The sequence below is a fragment of the Uloborus diversus genome, chromosome 8 (genome assembly GCF_026930045.1).
Source record: "Uloborus diversus isolate 005 chromosome 8, Udiv.v.3.1, whole genome shotgun sequence".
NCBI classification, from domain to species: domain Eukaryota; kingdom Metazoa; phylum Arthropoda; class Arachnida; order Araneae; family Uloboridae; genus Uloborus; species Uloborus diversus.
In genome coordinates, this window is record NC_072738.1 from 131,176,171 (window position 1) to 131,190,207 (window position 14,037).

The 14,037-nt window shown below is 32.3% G+C and overlaps 1 protein-coding gene across 1 annotated transcript in view; it reads left to right on the forward strand.

Annotated features, from left to right (window-relative positions):
* The window catches only part of LOC129228595 (potassium voltage-gated channel subfamily KQT member 1-like), a 108,349-nt gene that overhangs the window by 32,993 nt on the left and 61,319 nt on the right, over positions 1 to 14,037 (forward strand). Inside the window, exons 5-7 of the mRNA XM_054863278.1 lie at positions 1,303 to 1,431; positions 10,840 to 10,950; positions 11,870 to 12,054. Of these exons, the coding sequence (XP_054719253.1) occupies positions 1,303 to 1,431; positions 10,840 to 10,950; positions 11,870 to 12,054 (425 nt within the window). The remainder of the gene's footprint in view (positions 1 to 1,302; positions 1,432 to 10,839; positions 10,951 to 11,869; positions 12,055 to 14,037) is intronic.

Below are 14,037 nucleotides of genomic sequence, written 5' to 3' on the forward strand. Positions count from 1 at the left end.
AAGTTCCTGAATTGCAAACTGAATTAAAGTTATGATGCACTTCAAAAAGAAAAGTTTCCGGTGACTGGATTTAATGGCAAAGAGGGGGGAGGGGTGCTGAGTTATGTACTAAATCAAAAACTATAGTGCACTGCAAGAAAAAAAAATCCATAGCATCTGACGACTTGATTTCATTTGTGGTGAAACTGCTCAGTTACAAATTGAATCAAACTTATTGAACACTTCAGTAAAAAAATTATAACATCTGACGACTTGATTGATGGGTGACGGTAGCTGCCCAGCTACAAATTGAATCAAAGTTACTGTGCATTTTTAAAAAAAGCATAGCATCTGACAACTTGATTTGACTGCTGAGTTACAAATGTTATTGTACACTTCATAAGAAGTATAGTATCTGACGACTTGATTTGATGGATGGGAGGCAACTGCTTAATCACAAAGTGAATCACAGTTATTGTGCACTTCAAAAACACCCAATCATAACATCTGACAAGTTAAATTATGGGTTGGGGGTCAGTTTCAAATTGAATTAAAGCTGTTTTGCACTTTTAAAAAAACCTTGTATCTGACGCCTTGATTTGATTGCTAAGTTACATACTGAATCAAAAGTTGTAATGCACTTTAAAAAACAAAACATAGCATCTAATAATTTGATTTAATGAATAGGTGTGTCGTGTAAATAAAATAAAGCAAGTGAGAAACTTGCTTCATTAATGTAATTAATTTAAAGGCTTTTATTATTATTGTTTCAATGGTCAAATAACGTTAGTTCAAATAATACTTTTTTTTCGGCATACAAAACTATAGGACTTTTATTTACGAAATTCGAAGCTTTTAGATTTACATCTACTATTTATTAAGTGCAAAAGTAGAGCTTTTTTTAAACAGGGATTCGTCAATTTTTTTCATTATTTACCATTTTTGTCTCCGAAACAAAAAACTAAATATGTATTATTTATTACCAAACCACTATTAACCGTTATCATTATAATTCTATTATACTTATCATTCGGAAAAAATGTTGGAAATCATTTTATACCATCTCAACACATATCACTTTTTCTGCATTGATTTTTCCTTTCTTAATGCAGAAGGAAAAAAAATAACTTTTTGCTAGATCCTATCTGCTGTATAAATATAAGTAGTTGTTAATTTCTTCGTGAGATCAAAGAACAAAATGAGGTCCGAATTGGTATATCATTTGCATATAAGAGTTTCAGAGTTACAAAGAGTTCATTATTCAGTGCGTAGTAATTGAGCTACATAAAAAACAACTGAACTATTTATTCTTTCATTTTGCAGGAGCTCATCACTACATTGTACATTGGTTTCCTCGGTCTCATTTTTTCTTCGTTCCTTGTCTTCTTAGCTGAGAAAGAAACGAATTCCGAACATTTCAGCAATTTTGCTGACGCCTTGTGGTGGGGTGTGGTAAGTGATTTTTTTTTTTTTACATTTATAAATTTTTGCTTGCGTTTTTTCTGAAGTTATTTACAAAAGATTCATTTTATATATGATGATTCTAAAAAATACTTACGCACACTCAAAAAACAAACAAAAAAAAATGAACACCTTGTAACCGAGACAGGGCCGCACCTCATATTCAAATGAACCTCGCTGAAATATATTTACATTTTTTTTTTGATAACATGAGCAAATACGGAGATAGAAAGCAAATTACATGGCAAGAATTGTTATCATTTCTTCATGCTTATTTTGTAAAAACGAAGTTTCCAACGGTTAATCAGAAGGTCGTAAAAAATGGATTCAAGTGCATGGTTGACTGTAACCCCTTTAGTACTGCATGCAGATTATTATTTTTTTTTTTTTAGTTTATGCCCTACATTGTTCGATGATTTCAAATTGATGCAGTGTAAAATTAATCGATTAAGTTGGTAATTATTTATCAATATTAGTTATTTGTTATAGTTATAACTTACAAACTGTTTTGACTGCGATGGGTTTCTACTCACTTTTATGAAAAAGTTAAACGTTTTCCTTTAAAATAAGTTCAGTTAGAAGAGATGAAACTTTTAATACTAGGTTACTTTTCAAAAAAAAAAAAAAAATCTATAATTTTTCTGATTATATAACTCTTAAAGACACAGAGATTTTTGTGCTATAAATAAACTCCGGACATTAATTACTTTTGTTTCAGGGACGGTTTTAACACATTTCTCGTGAAATCTATATGATGATTAAAATTTGATTTCATTCGTATGTTCTATTAGTTTTTGTTTATCACACTGAGGGAGTGCATTAGCTTGAGCAAATGTAAAAATTTACGCATCTGTTAAATGAAGAAAAAACTCTTGTCCGTACACTATTTACCCCTGTCGAAAATTCGACGTCATTTTAATAATTCGAAAGAATAGACACGTGTACTCATATTATGCGCATTCAATGCACACGACACTTAAGTTAATATTTTTTGAAATCTTTAAAATCTGTTAAGTACGAGTTTGGTACTTCCAAATTCAAAGAATTTGGATGTTTTTGTTACTGTCAGGTATTTAAAATCTGAAGGAGAACGCTGTATTGTTTGTAAGAAATGGTGTACGTAAAAAGTACAATAAAAAGAATTGCTGCAGATAAAGCACAAAGATTGCACAATTTTTCAACAATAGCAACTTCATTGTTCAAATGAAGTTGGAAAAAAAAAAGATATAAAAATAAAATAGTAATAATAAATTTTCCAGCAAAAAAGTAAAATAAAAAACATTTTTTTGAAAAGTATCGAAATTTTTTGAAGGGGTTTGAACCCTAAAACACCCACCCCTTAAATTACGGTCCTGATTACAATGTAATGCTGGAAAATTTAAGTAGCTTCTAAAATTAGCTAATGAAGAGTATAAAAAAAGTACAGGTATCCCTCGCATAACACTGTTAATTCGTTCCGTGTAGTTATCGAAACCGTGTTACACGATACTTTTTTATAGATAGTTTTTTTACTCATTTTTTAAACTAATTATTCGTGTACATACTATAAATCATGTCAATATGTTTCGTGTTATATCGAAACCGCGTTCCGTGTTATACGAGACTTAGAAATAATGTTAATCAAAGGATGTGTACCGTGTTATATTGAAACCAAGTTTCATAAAAACAAAGTAAAAACTTATAAGAGTTATCAAACATTAACAGGATGTATTAAACAAAAAGGAAATTCCATCTTTTTTAAATATAACTTTCGTATATTCAGTAAGTCAGGCGGTGTATTTCATGTATAACTTTCGTGTTTTATCAAAACCGTGTAGTATTTATTTCAAGTTTCGAACTGTGTAATATCGAAACCGTGTTATAATAATCGCAAATTTGGTACCGTGAAATATCGAAACCATGTTGTAGAAGTAACGTGTTATACGAGGGACGCCTGTATACCTATTTTGCATTGAATATTTAAATATGCTGGCTTGTCTTCTTGCATTGCCTCAAAAGCTAAAACTTTCACTTTTTTGCATTCCTTTATTTTGAAATAAATATTACATTTCAGCAGTGGAATGTTTCATATTTCACTGTTTCTCCCGAAGTATTGGGTGTCCGACGAGTTCTTGACACATTTTAATAGTTCATGGAAAAGCAACAAATTGCCGTTTCAATGTGTGGTTTGCGCTACCATAGGTTCAAGAATTTTTTATCACATGGTAAACAACAGGAAAATAAGAAAAAAGTAATTTGCATTGACATCATGACAGTAAAAAAAACAAATTCTTACTGTGAAGACACAGACATTACTTAAACAGTCTGCCCACGGATTGTATGGAATTGGCAAACGTCCAGTTAAGACGAGTATAGAACTGCCTATAACTGGAGTGCGTACGTTCCAAGACAAAATTGCTTACAGAGTTTGCTTGACTGATTCTTTCTGAACAAAAAAATAATTTAATTACTCAATTTACGCTAGTGAAAGGATCCATTTTAAACTAATATACGTCTCGGACATTGAATACAGTCGAGTCCCGACTTACGCGAGGGATGCGTTCCAAGACTCCTCGCGTAAGTCGAAATTTCGCGTTGTGGAAAAATGTATGCATAAACATTTTTTAGAAACATACCAAACTTTTTAGACATTTGTAAGCACCCCTCAAACTGCTTTAAAGCATTCCTCAACAATACATTAAAGTTTCTTACATAAAAAACTCATATTTTACTGTATTTAAAAAATAAAAAAGCTGCTTTATTCAACATAAAATAGTTAAAATGCACAAAAAGAATGATTGATAAAATAAAACAACACGGTACGTACAGTATGTAGTAATAATAAAATGCTGCACTATAATAGTACTGTACAGTAGATACAGTAATAATATTTATGAGTCAAAAAATGAAGATGATAAAGATTTATGCTGCATAATCAGATCGTTATTTTTTATTAAATACATTTTAAAATACGGTTGCATCATCTTTTCTTTTATAACGTTTCCATTTATGGCAACAAGCCCCTCTTCCCAATCTCTTTAATCCACAATGCAAGAGCAGCTTCGATTTTCATATACTTTACTCAGACTCTGCAAACTTTAACATTGAAACTACGTTCTGAACTTATACGGATATCATTTTGTTTTGACTTTTAACTGTACGTATGGAAGATTCACTCATACTTATTACGTTGCTACCGTCAACGTTTGGTAGTTGTCCAAGCATATTGAGAATCTTAATCTTCTTTTTATTGTCAGAAACTTTATTTTTTCTCCCCATCTTCATAAACTTTAGATGAAACAGCTCACTAAGGTGCCATTATATTTCATTAACTTTAATGTTTAGAATGTAAAAAAAAAAGAAAGCTGCTGAGCGGTTTTTTTTCATACACTAACAACGTGATGCCTAGACTAGTTTGATGTGGGAACTTTCGATGGTCAGTGTGATGCTAATGGGATGTAATAACATTCACAAAATATATATTTAGTTGTCAATAACGAAGCCGCTACTTCCTTCTCAAGAAGTTCGTGTTGTGGACGAGGAATTCGCTCGCGGCAGCTCTAAAATTCGTTATTCGTGGAAAATTCGCGTTATAGCCATTTTGCGTAAGTTGAATCGCGTTGTAGCGGGAGTCGAATGCACAGTCGAAACGGCAAATGAATGAATTTAAACGATAAAAAAAGATAAATTATTAAACCGTTTTAATTTGTTTCTGACAAATTAAAACATTTCCAAACAAAAGATTGTAAATCTTTTAAATGATTTATTGTATCGTTTGTAAAACAAAAAAAAAAAAAAACAATGTGATAGTTTTTCTTCTAATTATCTCCCCCTACATTTGATAAAGGAGCGAATGTTAAACAGCGGTTGAATGAAAAAATAAGCTGTCCAAGATCGCTTTTTACAAAAGATTCAAGCAGTTGGGCATTAAGTAGGGTTCAAAAAACATATAGTATTTGTATGAAGAAATTTTTTTTTAATCGAATAAACTGCTCCCTTTTTTTTTTTTTTCAATAAAATCAACTCGGATTTTTTTTCATCCAAATAAAAAAATGATTTACATTTATTAATACTAAATGTAAAATTTTAGTACTAATTATTACCTCCGAGTAATCATAAAGCCCCAGAAAACCTTCAATTGATGGGTCTGGCGATCTGGCATGATTAGGTGAGAAAAGGGGGGGGGGGGTGAGAACACTCTAATAAACTTCAATTTATTTCTTGATTGCATCCCAAAATGACTGGCAGTGGGAAGGCGATAATTATAATTGCATGCATGTGGAAATCTTACTTTAATATTCTAGGATTTTGGAGACGAAAAAGGCAATATCGAAATTTCATAAAAACATCTTTTCCGAGAAATAAGAATTGAGTGATTAAAAAAAAACTAATTTTAACTTCACAACAGTTTTTTCAAAATTCATATACGAGAGAGCTAGAGAGCGAAGGTAAACATCGGCGAAATTTTAGAAACAGTTGGCGCCACTTCCAGGCTACCAGTCACTTCGCGTGCTATTAATTATCCATTTATTTTTTCTTTCTCTGCATCAGCTGGAAATCTGAAGAGCTGAAATCCTTTTTAGGAGCTTTTTGCACAATTAACAGCCGAACCCATTTGACTCAATTTTACATGCGAAAGAAATGTAAACATCGGCAACAATGCTATCGCTGCAAAGCACTGGATCAAGTTTGCTGCAAAATGGTGGATGCGTCGGCTCCTCCACTATAGAGGCCTTAAGACGAGTCTAACTGAATGAGGGGAAAAGTAAAATTTTAATACGCGTGTTCCTCTCATTGGAATGTGACTCTGCTTGATTTGGAGGCTAACATATATCAGCAAAAACTGACATCCCTAAAACTAATAGAGACGTTCATTTCCGCCTGTAAACAGGATGTTTGCCTTTCCATCTAATCGGTGGTCAGACTGTAGTTATATTTTTTCATTTTAACTCCCGATACGCAAAGGAAGGAAGGGAATTATGAGTTTGACGTGTCTGTGTATCTGTGTGTGTGTGTGTGTATCTGTGTATCTGCCTGTGGTACTCTAGCGCCTAAACGGATAGACCGATTTTGAAAAAAAAAATTGTTCGAAAGGGGAGTTGATCTAGAGTGTTCTCTAGCTAGGTTGCGCCTTTGGATGACATTAATTAAAGAAGATATTAATTAAAAACCTCTAAAAGGTTTTTCACGATTTTTGCAACGAAAACGTATTTAAAATTTTAAAAATTTAGTACCAAAATAAAGAGTTTTTTTTTTCTTCGTCTGATAGAATGTGTTTGGAACTTCCATGTCATATAGAATTTGAATTGTAACGCTTTTTAAAGCAGATTTTAAATACGGCTAAGTCTTTATTCACGCGACTAGGTAATCGAATTCATTGTTGGCCGACAAGAAAATTAAACGCAATGATTTAAAATTTTTATCTGTTGCCAGTTTCTATTTGTTAAAAAATAAAATACTTATTGGGGGAGGCTGGTCCAAAGCGGGTAGGTTTTCGAAGAACGCTCGAAAATTGTAGTTTTTGAATTTTAATCGCAACAATTTCGGTTTTATTTCCTAGCAGGGCTCTCTTGAACTTCGAAATAAAAAGTGATTTTTGTATTATTTCAAACCCAATATTTATTTATTATCAAACTTAACAAACATGTGAAAAACCCGCTTGCCCTACCATTGAGCCCGAAAGCGGGTAAGTTTAACTAATTGTGGGTTGGTACATTTTCCAATCAAATATGAAGTTATAAATGATTAAAATAGTTGACTAGCTACCTGCCATTATGTAAAAAAATGTAAAACAGTTGTACTTATCCAATTTAAAGTCAGTGCGTTTGTTTATAAAACATAAAGAAGAAACTGTGTTAATTAATTGCCATCCTAAAAAATAACTCTTTAAAGTTATATTTATCCTATTGAAAGAGAAAATCTAGGTCAGCACACGAGTCAAGAAATTTTAAATAAATATATGATTAAATCCTATATCCGCTTTGCCCGACCCGCTTTGCCCAAAGGCACGTTTTTTATTTCAATAATTATAACCTTAAATAAATAATTTAAAAAAACGGAATGACCATCGTAGTTTATAGGTGGATAGTGTCAGAATAAGTTAATATTATTGACAGTAAAAAAAAAAAAAAAAGCTGGTCTTCGACTAATCACAAGTTACAAAATTTCTTCATTTTTTTAATGTATCATTTTTTTTTTTTAATTTTAAGCCTGGTTGCTCCATGCCACTTCACTGCTGCTTCGCTAGGACTGATAAAAACTCGGGGGTGTTGGGGTAAACACGACATACGTATTCATCGCCACTAACACACCATGGGGGGCATACGAAGGCCTACCCGCTTTGGACCACCTCCCCTATTGGTTTTAATAGTATAAGGCTTTTGAAAGGATTTTCAAATTTTCCTCTTTAATTCTACATTTACGACTCAGTCGGGGTTTTTTTATTTTTATTTTTTTATTATTATTTTTTTTTTTACTTTAGTTACTTGTTTCCTTTTTTTACGTAGTCATCAAGAATTCTTGAACCTGTGAAATACTATGGCGCAACCACATATTGATACGAGAGTTTGGTGCTTTTCTATAAATTTTTAAAATGTGCCAAGAACTTTTCGCACTCTCTGCATCTAGTTTTAGTAGATTTTCTGAATGGTAGTGGAAAATCTTTCTGACACCATCTCTAAAAGTAAGAAATTGTTCTATAGTTTTCTAAAATTCCTCTCCAATCCGACTCAATCTCAAGAAATTGAACAAGACTTCCAGAATTAATCTTTTTTCTTGGAGGGGGGAAGAGAAGGCTCTACCATTTCTGAGAACGTTTCTTCCCAAGATTCATTTAGTTGCTCTAAACACATTAGCCACGGAAACTTCAATCACATCCTTCACAGCTGATTTTCTAGGCGCTTTTGATGTCATTCCATTTACGGTCTCAACTCCATTACTCACCAAATTCACCCTTTAGACATTCTTAAATTCGATTAACAATCCCAAGGATAAGAGAGGAGTTTTTTCTTCCTTCGTTTAAGTTTCATTCATTAAAATTCTAAAGTAAGTTTCTAATGTTTTACGGAGGACCGTTTAATCTACTTTCCATTTAAATAAGAGAAAGTTTCTGTGATATAAAGTGAAGTGCTCTTTTGACTTGGAATAGTAGAATGTATGCAGGTGGGGGGGGGGGGGTGCGACTCATTATTTATTTTGCTAAAATATGCATTTAACCCTTTCGTTAACAGCATTTTTCGAGAAAAAAAAAGTACTTTTAGGTATCAACTTCGCATAAATATAAATAAAATGCGAAAAAATAAGTACCCTATGACACCGAGGGTTCACTTATAGGCATACATGTCCCTTTCTATGGTACTTTTTTTTTGGAATACTTGTGTCTCACCGATAATGAAATACTGATCAATTCATCAGAGGGATACATATCAGACCCTGGAAACAGCAGGGCCAGATCTCAAAAAATTGAAAAAAAAAACGTAATAGTTATTGATTTAAAATCTAGATTCAATTCTCCTTCTGGTCCAAATACTCGCACGAAATTAGTTATATATTAGTGGTACGTGTTGGCGCATAAACGATATTATCAATAAGTGACACAGCACTAAAGTTTCATATATTAGAAGGACAATTTTTGAATTTTAAGTATGCACTATTAGATTAGACCAGATGTTCTCAAACGCTGGGTCGTGAAATGCGTCCAGGGGGGTCCCGAGATGTGGAAGAAAAGTTTAAAGAAAATTTATTTATTGCTGTGTTTTTAATAAAAACGCAGCGAATACATTAAAGTACGTCAAAAACTGTCAAAAAACTACTGCAAAATTATAAAATCAGTGAGGTCTACTACTGTCTTTTATTATAAAATAATTCAAGGGACAAAAATTCGCGTTTATTTTACTAGTTACTTGTGTTTCTAAGGATAAAACTTAACCATTTGTGTAGTTTTTAGTTATTGTTTTAGGGGTTTAGACCGAGTCAAAACTTTGGAGGGTCGCCGAAATACTTAATCTAAAAATGGGGTCGCAATGTCTAAAAATATGGGAATCCCTGGATTAGACTAAAAAAACAAGAAACTAGCATAACATAGTGTTTTGCATGTGAGAATAAATCAGACAAAACTAGTATTGCATTAAATGATAATTTTCTCCAATACTGTTTGATTTGTGCAACTTCTGTTGATAGAGCGAGATATGTCCCGATGATAACGAAAGGGTTAAACGCAATGAGACAAAATCATTATTTTAATTTAACAAAACGTGCACAATGTTTATATCCAGTTGTGTTTCAAGCATAAGTACTGCTGTAAGTGAGGTTTTTCTCATCATTTATCTAGTTTTTTCACAGTTTTTATGTTTTTATACTAACTTTGTTCAAAAAATGGCAAGGAATACGTTGCCACAAGGAAGTTCATCAAGATATGCTGCAACACTGTTAAAAAAACAGGAATGTATGAAAGAAAAAAAAATTTGAAAAGTAATAAATAATAAATAACTAAGTTAGGCAAACTCCAGAAAAATGTAAATTAGAATGAACTGGAGAAAGAAAACGAAGGGAGCCACGCAACGTTTTTAAAAAGAAAGAAAACTATTTCAATGTTTCTATATAGTGGCTTGTATAACGGCCTTTTTTTCCACTGATTTTTAATACGTTATTGTAAAACTTTTTACGTTCAGGAGTGGAGTTTTTAAACATTTTCTATAATGCATTTTTTATGGTCATATCTCGTTGAATTTTATCAAATTCAAAATCTATCGTTCTTTGAAAATAGCAATTTAAATCTTATTTTTAAATTTATTTATTTATTTTATTGATTCTTTTTTTGATCAATCACGATTGTTTATTGTTCTGACTTGACTGTCCTTGGCATTACGCTGATTTTATTTTCCCCCCGCTTTCCTCTGCCAGCACCACCGCCGACCGGCCTCACGATGCTGCTCTTCTATGGTATGGAGTGATGAGCTTTGCATTGAAAAAGGCGTTCCCTGTAACGCCGAAACACGTGTCTGCTGTAATTGGCAAATTTGTGCTTTTTTTAACGTTGTTTTTCTTACTTTACTGTTCAGCACAAAGGTATTTATTTATCTTAACTTTATGATTGTTTAACTGCCTAGATCCCTAATTTTCAAACTTTGGTGGTTATACTTTTGAAAATTTAAGCAACAGCAACAGACTTCATCCCGGAGCTTCTTTTTTTTTTCTTTTACTTTAACTTTTATTATTTGAAAAAGAATTTAGATTAAATAAAGGATTTGCAACGGTAAATTTCAATCGTTGCATATTCTTTCTATTAAAACTTGTAATTTAATGTTCAATTTTACAATACATTTTGATTTACAAAACTATGCAACTTTTTCTTTAAAAAAAAAGCTCTTTGTACTGTTGGCCATGGGGATACTGGTCTTATGACATGTTACTTTCTTTTAGATAACTCTTTGTACTGTTGGTTACGGGGATACTGTTCCTATAACTTGGCCTGGAAAGTTGATAGCTGCGTTTTGCGCTTTACTTGGTATTTCCTTCTTTGCTCTGCCTGCCGTAAGTAACATATTCAATGTTCAATATTTTAATTTTATATTCTCCAAAACATTTATCCGTCCATTCAGAAACGAGAAATGGTTTTTGATTATAAAAACAAATTCCCGAAAATCCAAAAAAATAATTATGCATAGTATACAAAGTTATTTCTGAAATTTATAGCTCATTTTCAGCTGTTTACGATAAAGAACGAAAAACAAAATGCTTTTTAATTCTTTAATTTTCAGCTGGTTGCCTAAATGAATTCGATGATTCAGGTTTTATTGGTGTATGACAGCTAGAACATAACTTTTGTGACAAATCTGTACCTCAGAATCAGAGGAACGTAAATCACATTATGATAATTTTTTTCTAACACTATGAAAAACTTTTTTTCTGACCCATGCAAAGGATGGGAATCATGTTTTCTAATAAAAAATTGAAAAGGTTTTCTTTTTAAGAATTACGTTTACATAGCTCGATGTGGAATAGGCTTCTGCATACAATGCACTAATAAACAGAAAATCGCAATTTTTTGAGTTCTAGTTCTGAGGTAAAGAAATGTTACAGATCAGTTGATCTCTGATTTCTCGATAAGTTCGTTAAAATAATAATTTTTAACAGTGTTCAATACTTTTAGTTATATAATGTATATCAACTCTGCTCGTACGAATACGTTATTAAACTCCAAAAAGAATTAATATTTTTAATATCTTTCCATATACAGTGAAACCTGTGTACAGCAATACTGTCTATAACAATAAACCTGTCTATAGCGATATTTTCCTTGGTACCACCAAAATGTCAATATAAATAATCAAAATGTCTATAACGATAACCTGCCAATAACAATATTTTTTTGTTCCAACAGTATCGTTGTAGACAGGTTTCACAGTACTTCTATTTTTATATTTTTCATATAAAACATATTTTCTGCCAGGGGATCTTGGGTTCAGGCTTTGCCCTTAAAGTCCAACAGCAGCAACGTCAGAAGCACATGATCCGACGTCGTGTTCCTGCGGCCAACCTAATCCAGTGTCTCTGGAGGTGCTACGCCGCCGATGAGAATTCCATGTCTGTGGCCACTTGGAAGATACACCAACTGCCACTGCCTAGTCCTCCTGCGTAAGTATCAAAGCCACACTCTCTATTTGCCAGTTCTACCTCTGTCGTACTCATGTGGCCTACCTGAATCAATCACTTTCTCTCTTGAACTGGTTAGTTGGAATTGTTAGATCAACATTAATTGCGATTTTGTGAGTTTTCGTTCCAAGATTCTTTTTCTCAGCATTATTTCGATTCTTTTTCTACCAAAGCTTCGCCGGATATTGCGAGAAGGGCACTAAATTCTGGTTGTCAAATCATAACTGCATTTCTCTGTAAAACTAATAAAAAGAAAAAGTTATGAATTTTGTGTCGTACGTTTGCTTGCTTCTTCAAGTTCTATGCACTTTTTTTAATGTCAAACTATTTGCTTATTTGGATTTTGACAATTAGCTGAACAAAATATGCTACATTTTAAAAAATGGTAAAAATTACAAAAATGGAAATAACTGATCGTGGAACAGTTTAACAGAAGGGGGATGATAAAAAAAAACTTAGCTTAAAAATACATTTCTTGATCCTTGGTTTGCCACTGATACTTCAACACACAGCTTCACGCTAAAATTAGTTTGTTTAAGACTTATTGCACAATATTTAGCACTCATGTATGATGTACAAAACTTTAAAATCTTCTTAGATAAGATGTTACTTAATTAGCAAATTAAGAGTCGCTTAGGATATGATACAAAATATTTCAAAGTCTTCATATGAATGAACAACTTCCAATTGTCTTAGATCTAATTTAGGGAATTATTACTTTGACTCAGAATATTTTGGCATAAGATGAAACATTCAAAGATTTTCTTCTTTAGCAATTTTAACCTAACATTTTTCTAATAGGATCCGATTAATGAGTATTGAAATAGAATGCAGCCAACATCTGCAGGGAAATCGTGAATACCCTGGATATTCTCCAATTAACTGATGGGGCCTAAATGGATGTGCATTGAAGTCATTAAACATTTAGGCAGAGTAAAAAAAATCAATAGTAAATGAAGCATTTGTTTTCGAAACGCTAAATATCCGAAAGTATTGCTTGTACAACGATGAAGAATGTATGGAAAAAAATCACGAACTGTTCAAAATATGGAACTGTGTTAACCAGGTGGTAATACAAGAGCAACATTTCTAAAATGGCGGAAAAACAAGAAAAGCGAATTGTTTTAGGTGTTACAATATACGTGATGTTTATCTGTCCTTGCAGTACTTTGGGGGCACATTAAAGACCATTCATGTTAAGTTTATGTACCCGCACTTCCAAAAACGTTCGAAGAACTCAAGAACAGAATTCATTCGGCAGTGATGACAATTACGTGAAGTTACATCTCAAACATTTTGTAGCGTTGCACAGTGGGGCGAAAACGCCAAAAATGCTTCAAAATGTTTTTTTTAACCTCTCTCGTTTGTTTGTTTTCCTAGGCATGTAATTAAACAGTTTTTTCTTTTTTTTTTTTTTTTTTTGGCTTAGGGTACAAAATTTGCTGGTTTAGTTACCCGAAAAGTTAGTCTCAAAAAAAAAAGAGAGAGAGAAGAGAAAGAAAAAAAAAGAAGAAAAGGAAAAAATTCCAAGCGATTATACATATATATATATATATATATATATATATATATATATATATATATATATATATATATATATATATATATATATATATATATATATATATACATACATATATATATATATATATATATATATATATATATATATATATATATATAAAGAAGTAACCCCCCCCCCGAAAGTCGGGTCTAGCTACGCCACTGCTGATTGCCTAAGATCTGTGGAAATTTATCAATCCTCAATTGGTTGAATATAGGAGGATAAGCACTTTTTGGCGTTTTTGCCCCACTGTGCGTCGACCTGGTAAACATTTATCCTTGAGTTCTTCTAACACTTTTGTTAGTGTGGGTACCTAAACAAGTTCTTTAGTGTGCCCCCATTAACTTCTTGTTTTTCGCCATTTAATTTTCTTGGTTTTTTGCCATTTCAGAAATGCTGCG